The sequence below is a fragment of the Melospiza melodia genome, chromosome 1 (assembly GCF_035770615.1).
Source record: "Melospiza melodia melodia isolate bMelMel2 chromosome 1, bMelMel2.pri, whole genome shotgun sequence".
Lineage (NCBI taxonomy): Eukaryota > Metazoa > Chordata > Aves > Passeriformes > Passerellidae > Melospiza > Melospiza melodia.
The window spans coordinates 37456507-37468575 of NC_086194.1; the positions used below are offsets into that span (position 1 = coordinate 37456507).

At 36.1% G+C, this 12069-nt stretch overlaps 1 protein-coding gene across 1 annotated transcript in view; it reads left to right on the forward strand.

The window, feature by feature from the left end:
- KCNH8 (potassium voltage-gated channel subfamily H member 8) overlaps nucleotides 1–12069 on the forward strand; it is a 182807-nt gene that overhangs the window by 104650 nt on the left and 66088 nt on the right. The window contains exons 6-7 of the mRNA XM_063154272.1: nucleotides 4623–4780; nucleotides 9875–10082. Coding sequence (XP_063010342.1) covers nucleotides 4623–4780; nucleotides 9875–10082 — 366 coding nt within the window. The remainder of the gene's footprint in view (nucleotides 1–4622; nucleotides 4781–9874; nucleotides 10083–12069) is intronic.

The window sequence follows — 12069 nt, forward strand, 5'->3', positions numbered from 1 at the left end:
TTTTCCCTTTGCTGAACACCAACTTCAGTTGGTGTTTTCCTACTATTCACTGCATAAATGTGTCTGTCTGTGGATGTGTTGCACAGTAGAAATCTAGAAAAAGGCCACTTGGTGAAGGATGTAGCATGTCATGCAGAGCTTTAATCCAAGAGAGGCCACCAGTTTCAAAACCTTATGAGCTTGCTTAGACTTCCCAGCTCTTTTATGCCCAGTTATGAAATAAGTTGCCCTTTCTTAGGAATTGAGCATTTCTAGGGTGTGGATTTCACACTGGAAGCTTGTGAAAAATAAAATAGTCACCAATAGGTGAGTAAAAGCAATTAGAATGCTCAAATAAGGAAATAATTGTTTAGAGCTTTCCAGTTATATCGTGTTATTGGAATGTTATTGGAATTTGTCATGTATTTGGAATGAAAATATCAAAGACCCATGTAGACATGATAATTACAAATTTGGAAGACATTTGGGGGATAATGGTCCCAGTGTTCTTGCGTTTATTGGTGTGAATAATGTGTAAGAGCTTAATGGGAGTAAAATATATAAATAAATCAGGAACTGCAACTGTATATAGATTACAATTTTAAATTCATTTCATGGCTGAAAAAGCTGGGGTTTTTTATAAAAATGCATTTTCTATAATCTTTCAGTGTATCTTTGCATGAGTTTTAGAGATATCACATTTATTACAAGATTTTTTTTTAAGGGATGTGTGTCCACCAGTAGTGGAAATAACAGACTGAGAGAATCCATGCAGATGGAGCTAATTAGCCGTGGGATCCAACCAGGAGAAAAATCACAGCCATGGTTTCACAAATTCACTGTTTATTATCTCTGCATGCATCTTAAGGACTTACTGCCTGATGGGGCTTCAGGTCTGTGTTCTATTGGGTTGGTAGGAAAAGGTGATCAGTCTGCAGGGCAGAGAGAAAGGGGACTCAGAGGAACAGGACTCAAAAAGTAGAAAGCAATTGCATCAGCAGGGAACTGTGATCAGAGGGTGTGTGGAGCAGAAGCCCATTTTCCTACACAGTGTGCAAGGGTGATGTGATTCCTAGTTCCAAGCCTCTGAAATTGGAGATCTTGGCTCCTCCCTGTTGGGCGCTTTCAGGTCAAGTTTACCTTTGTGTTCAACAGACAAAAAAAGCCCCTTGCTGCTTGGAAGGCTGACACTCTTTGCTCAAGGTTCACACACAGCCGTGAGCGCAAAAACGAGTGGGGAAGGAGGAGATCATGGCGGGCTTAAGACACATTGGCGTTTGTTAACACAACATGTGTCTGTTTTAAACACAATATAAGTCTTGTGGAAAAGGCCATGTGGTTAAACATTATTTAAGGACTTTTCTTAAACTCAATAGGATAGTCTAGACTCTATACTGAGCTTTAATTTTCTTGAATCCTGACTTTTTTTCTGTCTCATTTGAACTGAATTTGAATTATATAACAAAATAAGAACTCATATTTTTCCTAATAAAGATGTTTCACTTTTTTTTCCCTCTCTATATCAAGAAAAAAATGGTATTTTAGATATGTGTGTGCTGTGCTTCAAGACAGGTGCAATGAGTTAAGCAGTTTGATATTTTCTGCTATTCCTTCTGTTTTAGTTTTAGGCAACTTTGTAATGACATTTCTCATGTCAGAGACATTTTTAAATACTCTGTTTTGCTTTCCTGAGCACATGATGTGTGGCTCACAAGACCAGTTAAAATGATCCTTTCCTATCTCACATTTTAAAAAATTGCGATAAAATAAATTCAGATTTCTTTTTTCTTTAGACATAATCTTTGTTATTGATGTTTGGTGAGAGGTGCTAAAGCAGAAGAGAGATTGTAGTCTTTGTCCCAGCTTGAACAAATCAAACACAGCTTTAAATATGAAGTTTGCACAGGCTGAAACTTTTGTTAGAACATACTTAAAGATAGTGTGAATATCTTTACCCTTTAATACCTTTGTGAATATCTTTAAGCATACTTAAAGATATTCAAATATATCTCTTGTAGAAAAAATTTAGCCCACTAATTATCCAAATATATTGGGGTCATTTCATATGTGATTTAAGAATCAGAGATTAAATGTCCTTCTTGCCTTGTTTACAGGTGTAAACTTAAAATTGTTGCCCTTCATGTTGTAGGAAATGATTAAAACTCACCTCATGTGAGAGCATTTGGAACAAACTCAGCACTAGAGAAAACCATTAGTTTTGAAGCCCTTGAATTATGTGGAATCTCCAAAACTTTACATTATTGATGCCTGTGTTGATTTTCAGATTGTTCTTTCAATTTTCATCAGTTTGTAGAAGCTGCTACACAGTTAGATTACCAAACAATTTCTAAAATGTTAAATAATGCATTGGTATTTTCTATTTTTACATTTGTAAATAAATTATTAGTGATAAGAAAACATTTATTAAAAAAGGGAAAAAGAAATCTTCACTTTCTTAGCAGAAATCTCCAAAAACATTTTAGAATATATAATTCTTAGAAATAATACAATCTCTCAGAAAAAATGGTAATTTTTATTTTTTTTTTTTTGATATAGCTATTATCTGGGGCTGTTGCCCTAAATTGCCTTGATAGGACAGCAGAAAAGTGTGCAGTGCAGAAAAGCCTCTAATCTCCTCAGTCTTGAACAGTGAATTGCATATGCACATTGATAAGCCTTTGGTGTATTGGATGTACTTATATTTAAAGCAAGAATTTATCCCCTTTTCTGTTAAAGTTTTAGTGGTTTCCCAGACACTAATGGGCCATAAATAAGCAAATACTTTTTCTGACTTTGATAACTACACCTAGGAGTTTGTGACACAAATGAGAATGAGCAGTTTCAAAATACTAGTGGTGCAAATATCTTTATCTTTCTTATCTCTATGAAATAAATCTTCATGAAGGTATTCTGTATGTGACTGGTGTTGCCATGCTGACCTTGAAATGTGGCTAGTAACCAACTGTCTCTAAAAAGCACCTGTGGAGTTAAACTCACTGCCTTGCTCATTATGAACCATGTGAAGTTATGCTATATTCCCATTTTAGCTGTAGTATTGAAAATTTCATAACATTTTCGTAGCTTTAAGAATGCAGGAATGAGACTACTTCATGAGGTAATCTAAATCATTATATCTCTGATTTCATTTATGTGTTCTCTTCAGCCTGAGGACCTGGTTGAAGGAAAACATTCTTAAACAATGAACTGGTTATAACCTGCAAGACCTCAGTCCATGAACCAGATACCTGCCAATGTGTCTAGGTCACTTTGTGTTATGGTTTTGCACTAAATCCTACAAAAAAAAAAAAAAAAAAAAAATAGCAGAATCAAATGATTCTGTGATTCTGTGCTCAAAAACTGAGAAATTCCTCAGAGATTTCATTAATTTAGGATTTTCATTAACTGACTCTACTGGGTCAAAGGGAGGTAGAAGCCAAGGTCAAAGTGTTGGAATTAGTATAGGTTTATTACTAGCAAAGTACAGGTTATCCAGTATGGGAGATGATCACAGCACGGTGTCTAGCTTCCAGCTGCAGAAGACAGCATAAACATTTTCTGCTAGTGAAACCTGGCAAATTATTATTCTTCAGACCTAGAGCATTAGAACTTGGAGTTTGATCAAAATTTACCCTAAATGAATCTTTTCTGATACCCCAAAGGAGTGATCCAGCATGATTTTCTCTGTGTGCTGAACCTCTCTCTTGTTCTCTTATGGCCCCAGTGGGGAGGAAAAAGATTGTCTTAGTGTAGCCTACCTAAAGAACTTCTAGGGAGAAATGCAAATCAATCTCATTTTTTCCCCTAAAGCTATCTTGCTGTAAAACACCAGCCTTAATGGTTGGCTGCATTCTTTTCTGACTCTGTAAAAGTTACATGAGTAGTTCTCACTAATATTAGTAGAAACAGGGTGCATAGCTTGAGGACAGATTATAGTCTTTGTCTTGTAAGACATGAAATAATTGAGACTTTGTTGTCAAGACCTGAGGTTTTTTCCGAGTGCTAATGTGTTTTGGCAAGACGCGTCAAAAGTACATCTCATACCGAAGGACACGCATCTCGGAATGTTAGATGGGAGCATACAAAATACACAAGCCACCAAGCAATTCATATCACTTTTGTGATCTCCACCATAGCCCAAAAGGCCTTTTATTCAAGCGTGTTCAGCATTTTTCAGTTGCTAAAAAAATGGTTATCCTTGAGGATGACATTCATCATCTGTGATAAGTAGCTATCACTAAAAGAGCTTAAATCACATTTTAAAATAAAATAATTATTGATTCTTTTATTTCAAAAAAAGTGAGTAAATTTTATGGACAAAAATGACATTTTTTTTTTTCATTTAGCAAAATAGCAATATTTGTACAGTTTAAAGATCAGTGTGTGTGGATCAAACCCCTTTTTAAATCAGGGAGTGATAAATGTTTTAGACATTTTGTTTACTCCTTGAAAAGAATAATGTATTCATTGGTTTAACTCTGTGTATGTACATCTCTTACTACTATGTTTTTTGCTTCTGTATTAGAATATTCATCTGGTATTTATGATGCAGAAGAAAACCAAACAACATTATTCTGAATTCCTGGTGCTGTGCCCGGGAATTAAGAAATCACTGTCTCTGATTCTGTTCATTCTTTGTCAAGCAGATATTATTTTAAATTTCCGAACAACATATGTCAGCAAGTCTGGCCAAGTGATATTTGAGGCAAGATCTATTTGTATCCACTATGTGACCACGTGGTTTATCATTGACTTAATTGCTGCACTTCCTTTTGATCTTCTTTATGCTTTCAACGTCACTGTGGTAAGTACTAACTTGCCTTCTCAACTGTTCTCTTTTTTCAAGAGGGGTTTGTTGATGTGGGTTTTTTTTCCCCAGATCTGGAGACTGAAACTGAATTAACTAAAATAACTAGGTGTCTTTTACAACTTTGTGGTGTATTTTCACTCTGGATCCACCAATTTTTAATTCAATTATCTTTACTTTGTAAACAGTTGCATCTATGTTAGCTTCATGTCTAATTACTTTACTCAAACACAGTTTGCTATGACTTTTGTTCTCTTATGGTGCATAAATTCAGTCCTTAATTTTTCAAGACTCATACACTTTACTGTGGTAAAGTAAATCATTGTTATGGTCAGCATGTTTATTTAGTCAGGAATCCTCTTTTTCTTCACTTGTGGGAATTTTCATGAAAAAATTATAGCGTGACTACTAATTTTTTGTATGTTCTAACATGTACTGTTTACAATTGTCACTTACTTTGACTTTAGTTTCAACTCATCTTTTTTTTTTTAGGAACGTAATGACAAAAAGCTTAATCTGCTTTGAAAATGTTTGTTCTAAAATTAGGTGATGTCACAATCATGATGGATTATATTTGTGTTGGCTTACTTATGTTAAGACGAAGGTTTTTATTCTGCTAGCCCTCTTGGATTTTGTAGACTAGGGATCTACAAAGTGAAATTGCAATAAGCAAATAAGCAAACATTCCCTCCTCAGAAATGCACCCTCTGAATCAAAAAGTTCAGTTTAAAAAAAAAATATCAGCAGGTGTTTCTTAATTTTGTGGATTTTTGTCATAAAAACCTAAGGTTATCATCTGTCCACTTTCTAATTCCCATAATTTTGATCTTTCATAAACAGAGGCACTCAATCTCAATTTCATTACAAGTGAGTTACAGACAAGTACAGAGATGACAGGATAAACACATACCAAAAAAACAGAAAAGAACTAGCCAGGAAGGGTCCCATACAAGGTGTCATGCTTGATTTTAAATTTATTTTCATTTCCTTCAATGAACTCTCTTTTTATGTGATTTATTACATAAAGAACCATCAATCAAATGCTAGTGAAGATGCTTTTTAGAAACTGATAGTTAGTTTCACACTGTCCACTGTTTCTTTATAAGTGGGTAATCTATTTCAACACATTACTATCTCAGTTTATCCCTTGCACTCCAACCAAACAGCCAACATAATAATGTTGGCTTAATTTCTATTAATAACTTTCATTAAATTAACCATGTTTACTTTTACAGTCAAAGAAAAAATTAAAAAACCTGAAAACAAATTTTTGTCCCAAGTGGAAGGACTGATAAGATTTCTGTACTTAATTCTGGAAAAGAAAGTACTATCCAATTATTATTTTTACAATTAAAATATCACCTTATTAAAAATGCTGCCATAATATGATTAATACACATCTCCTGTCGTACTTTTAAGCTTCTTCCCTTAATGAGACCTCTGTGTGATTCCTTGATGGGAACACATTGCCTTACTGTATCATATCTCCTGTCGTGACAAGACTTGGCAACTGTTAATATAAACCTCAAGATAACAATGACTTATCAGCTGTCTCAAAACACGGGGAGGTGTTAATCACACTACACCGTTTCCAGACTTCATGATTTAATAAGCCATTTCCTCATGTCTGTTCTCAGATTTTCACTTCATCGGCTTTCAGATGTTGCCTCAACAGAACGGTGAGAAGGGGCATCAGGGAGCATCTCACCCCTTTGCTGCTCAGGCCTCGGCACAAGGGCCAAACCTTTAGGGACGCTCTAAATTCTGCAAGCCATAGGTATAGTGCCATACATACCTGTGTATGTATGGCACAGATTTGTCACACCCCACCTGGAGACTGATGGAGCCAGAGTGCATGTAAATGCTGTGGAGTCGTTTGCTGGTTTTGTATATATTCTGAAAGTAACATAAGTTAAACTGTATGAGTTGGCTCTACTGCCTTTACACCTTACCTGGATTCTGCCCTAATGTTAAAATCAGGGACTCTTGGGAGATCTGAGACCACAGACACATTCCTGCCTATCTTCAGTGCCTGCCAAGCTCCTTCCATCCCTTTGTTCATCTGACATGAAGGTTCTCTTAATATAGGGAGATATGTTTTCAAATGTTGCCATGAAAACCAGGCCATTAAGCCCTAGCTATAATGATTGAATTGCTCCTTTTTGAATAGCTATCAATTCTTTTAGGGCAATAGTATCATTATTTGAGGCAAAGCAAATAACCAGGTGGACAAAAAATGATTAAAATCTCTCCCACCAGTCATTTCTTAAAATTTATATCCCATTTCTTCATTAATTCATTTTTTGTGTAGGAGATGATTCTTCCAAGCAGAGAACTTCATCATTGGTTTGTAGCAACTTTATTTGTTGTCAGTAGTTCTCAGGACTATGCTGATTGAGTTTGTGTTAGTCTCAAATAAAATTCTGCCCCTGTCCTTTTGACAGAAAAAGGTTAACCCAGCTAGTCTAAAACGATCAACAAAATGGAAAATTTTGATGATTTTATATCTGTGGGCAAAGAAAAATCTTTCCAGGCACAAGTATGGGTGCTGACTCTTTATTTTGTCTTCCTAAATTTGTGACATAGAAAAAGAAGCTGCCTGATGGCATTTTAGATCTTTCAATGACATATTGGGCACAATACCAGAGGAGCATTTGGCATGACTAATGAGAAAATTCAGTGCAATAATACATGATTAATTACATCTGTGTTCAATTTTATGAAGAAATTATTTTGAAATGGGGCAGACCTTAGGCCCTAAAATGAAACCTGCTTCCACATTAAAAAGAATATTATGATATATGATTCATGTCTTTGTAGCTTAACAAAAATGGTCAGAATTTAGGGAAGACTGATAACTGGCAGGGCACACAGAATTATAACAGTCCTTTTGCAATTTTTTGTTTGTAGGAATCTTAATAAAAGAATGAAATAATTTCACCAAAGCTATCATTATTTAATTGTGATGTTTTACAACATAGGTTCCCGTGGGAAGATGAAGGGTCCAATGTGTAGGGCATAGCACACATACAATCATTATATAAATAAATATTATACAATTGTTTGTATGTTACTGCTACACCTTGAAGAGTCAGTCATGAATTTATGTTTAAGTGCATTTATGTTATAAGTGCAACAGAACCATGTTTGATTCAAACAAGCTGATGAGAGAGAAGAAAAGGAGACTTTGTGAAATTAATTACCACTGGAACAGAGGCAGTTGGTAGAGTTTCATGGCAGTTAAAGAATAACTATAAATTAAAGCTGTATGACTGTAATAATATAAACCTGGCAATTTCAAGTGTTTTTCAGCCTTCTGCCCTAGATTTGCAGATATTCTTGGGCTTAAGGCCACAGACATAACTAATTCCCTGGCACTGTAGATGGAGAATGCCATGGAAATGAAATGCAAGAAACGACCTTGTAAATATTTGTGTGTTCAAATGTCAGACCTTATTTTAACAATGTTTTTTGAAAAATGCTATATTTTTTGTTGATTTTTTTTTCCTTTCTATGTACATGAAAAAAATGTAAAGGTTCTTGAGAAAAAAAAAAACACATTAAATAATGGGCTGCAAATATTGCCCTTTGAAGAGGCTCATGGGAGAATTACTTATGGACTACCAAAACTGTAGTGGCAAAAAAAAAAAATGCTTGCAGGTTCCTTATTTTCTTCTTTACAGGTTTCTCATATACTTAATTCCTGAGAGTGGAATACAATCAATGAGTTGTTAAATCTTTGAAATAATCAAAAACACCTGATGTTACAAAATATGTCAGTCACCTCAGATCTAGCTGTTGGTGAATGCACACCAATAAAATTTAGATTTCAGATTGTTATCTGTGGTAACAGAAAGGCTGAGCATCAGGATATTCTAGATTAGAAAAAGGAAAAGGATATTGATTGAGCTGTGTTTTTAGACTTGCTTTTGGGAAAGCTCTTTACTGTGCTCTGGGAGTGCTGTGGCAAGACACATAAAGTCTGATGCTACTTTTCCAGCTGATGTGGGTATCCTGTATCAAGCAGACCTTAATCCTACTGTCTCATTAATGGAGGAAGCAAAAAAATGTTTACTGTTATTAAAAATTATGTCTATTTAATCTTAGACAAATACATTAAAAGTGTTTGGATCCTAATCTGTATATTGTTTGCTAACTCTGCCCAACAGCTGAAGCACGAGCAAAGTACATTCACAGCAAAACCGTGGGCTGTGCACAATATGGTATGGATGTCAGTTGCAGGATGCTCTGGAAGGGTTGGGGTCATCTAGACACTGTTTGCTTTATGCTGGAACTCCTCTAAAGCCAGAGCCATACACTTCATAAACTGATGTATACTCAGGGTGCTGAGCAGATTAGGTGCTGCTTTTGCCACATAAACTTTAAGGGCAATAATATTTTAGTTAAGGAATTTAAGAAGCAGTATTAGAAGTTTTAATGAAAGCTTTTTTGGACGATTACTTAGTGCAGAGCAATAAAATATGCCAAGGTTAAATCTCAAGAAAAAATCTGAGGCTTCTCTAATTTCTCTGCTATGTTGTTCTGCAAAATATCTGCTATTTGTTATTGCCTCTTCCATGCAAAATTATAGGCTGGTTTCATCTCAAACACAGTTAAATTAGGTCTGCTGTTAGCTGAAAATCATTGTGTGTTTGGAGATACTCTTTTTGTGATTTCATATTGCAATCAAACGATTTTTGGTTAGTTTGACAATTGTGTTTCTCTTCTAGAGCTGGGAAGAATCAATTTTTCACAAGGACAAATATTTATGATAAATCTGAAAGAAAACTGCATGAAAAAAGGATAACATGAAAGATATCCTAGTATTTCAAGTTTGCTTGGTTTATATCAAAAAGAGTAATTGTGTATTTACACATCAAAATTTCATATTTCTTTTTTTAACATCTTCTTTGCTGTTCTTTGCTATCTTAAGATTTATTCCAGTCAGATGCGCAGCTGCATGAGGAGTGGGCAACATTTCACAGAGCTTTAGAATTTCCTTTCTTGAAACAAGAGGTCTGTGTGATAGCAGTAAGCTGCTGCCAAGGTGTTTGGGTGCTGACAAGTGGTTTTCTCTCCCCGTTGTCCCAGGTTTCCCTTGTCCACCTTCTGAAAACCGTGCGGCTGCTGCGGCTGCTGCGCCTGCTGCAGAAGCTGGATCGCTACTCCCAGCACAGCACAATCGTCCTCACGCTCCTCATGTCCATGTTTGCCTTGCTTGCTCACTGGATGGCCTGCATCTGGTATGTCATAGGGAAAAGGGAGATGGAGCAGAACAACCCCCTTACTTGGGACATAGGTAAGTTCTTCCTTCCCGCATCGAGGTATACACGCACATGTATATATCCATAAATGTGTGTAAATATATAAAAATGTATTTATAACTCACTCAAAATTTCAGGTTTTGCTCCATCTTATACCATTATTTAGTGCTGTTTGTACAGAAAAGGAAGAGACTGGCAGTCTCTGAATTTCTGATCAATCTGAAGAAGCGGGTTAAAATAAAAATCAGTTGGAAAAAATACAAGATGATTTTAGATTTTTAAGAGTGATTCAAAGTTGGGAAAATTCAGGATCTGTATAGGAAATGACTAGGCAGACTGCATAGACAACTACATTAGACAACTCATCCTGGTTTTGCAAATTAGGAAAATTCATCAGTCAAAACATTCCCTCAAATGTGCAGATTATTTCTTCCAATGCATTGAAACAGATAGGCCCTGAAATGTCTTCAAATTAAAAACTTCCTTTGAAATTACTGTTTAGAGGATCTGCAGGCTTAGATTCTTCAGAGCAGATGTTTATCAATGTTTATCATGTTTATCAATGGAATGCTCAGTTTTGGTCCAATCTTTAGTTTCTATCCCAGCCTTCATTGTGATCTGCGTGTTCTACATCAATTCTTCAGCTTTTAAGCTTTTCATTTTTTGCAATGAAACATCTTCCATAAACAAAGTTTATCTAAAGGCAAAACAGTTCACCAAGAGAAAAAACATTTGGTGTGGGGAAAATAGTGCAAACATCTGTGACCAAAAGCTCAGTGATATGCATTCAAACTGCAGATTGCCCTATTTTTATCTCCTTTTTGGAGATTCTTTGGTTTTTCTTACCCCCCATTATCATCTGTCTAAATATGACTTAATTATGATAAATATGAGGGAAAAATAACAATCATATAAAAGTTCTTAACCTCAAAGAAGTGAAGATGCTGGGTCAGGAAGAGAAAAAGAAGAAAGCTCTGGAAATATGTGTTTCTAGTTTTTCAGTATGTTACTTAAAGACTTGTGGAGTCTTCTTATTCTTCTAAGTGGATTGTTGATTTGTCTTTTCATTTGTAAACCAGGTCTGTGACCTGCAGCTGAACTCCTTATAGAGAGCAAACTTCTGACAGAAAAGACTGCAGTTCTAGGGGAGAATATACAAAGAAAGCCCACTGTGCAAAAATTGGTCAAATAGTGCAAACAGAGAAACAAATCCAGATAATAATAATAATGATAATAATGTCTCTGTGGTGAGAAGCAGCTCTGAAGGCACTTTGTCAGCTTATGTAGGCCACAAACAATAGCTGCTTTCAAAGCATTCATTGCAGTCCAAATGATGATGGTGGGCTGCATCCTTGCTCCCTGGGTAGGGCTGCCGGCCGTGCTCCCCATGCTCCATTTTCCCTGAGGCAAGGCCATGTTCAGAAAACACTCCTCATGGGGCTCCTGGCATTTATTACTATGAAAACATTAACCTTCACCCATCAGTTTTGTCCTTTCTTGGGCAAGAGCAGTAATAACCAAATGTCCCAACAGCCTCACTAGAACCAACCCCAGTTCAGCTGGAACAGAGACATTTCCCAGAAGTCCCATTTGTGTCTCAGTGCAGGGATTGTATCTGGGTTATCATGAACTGATCATCCCCCAGTGGGCTTCCCAGGCTGGAATTGCTCCTTAACAGCCCCTCACCACCAACTTACCTCAACCTGTGGCAATCAGGGACATTCCCTGGGCAGCTGTAGGCAGTGCATTTCCACATTGGGTGGGCCAAAGCACTTAGTGGTGCATGCTCTCAGACTTTCACCTTCTACATGGAAAAAGGGCTTTTCTTGAGCTTACGGATAGGTAGGCATTCTTCTAGGGTTTTTCTTTCCTAAAGGTATGAGTTTGCATTTTTGCCTGGATGGCTCTTCCACCACCTTCATGGATGGTCTCTAAAATATTTAGATGCTATAAATTTATAATAATAATGATACTGCAATGACTCCTGTAATGCTCCTACAGATATTAGTTCTAGAGCTAAGT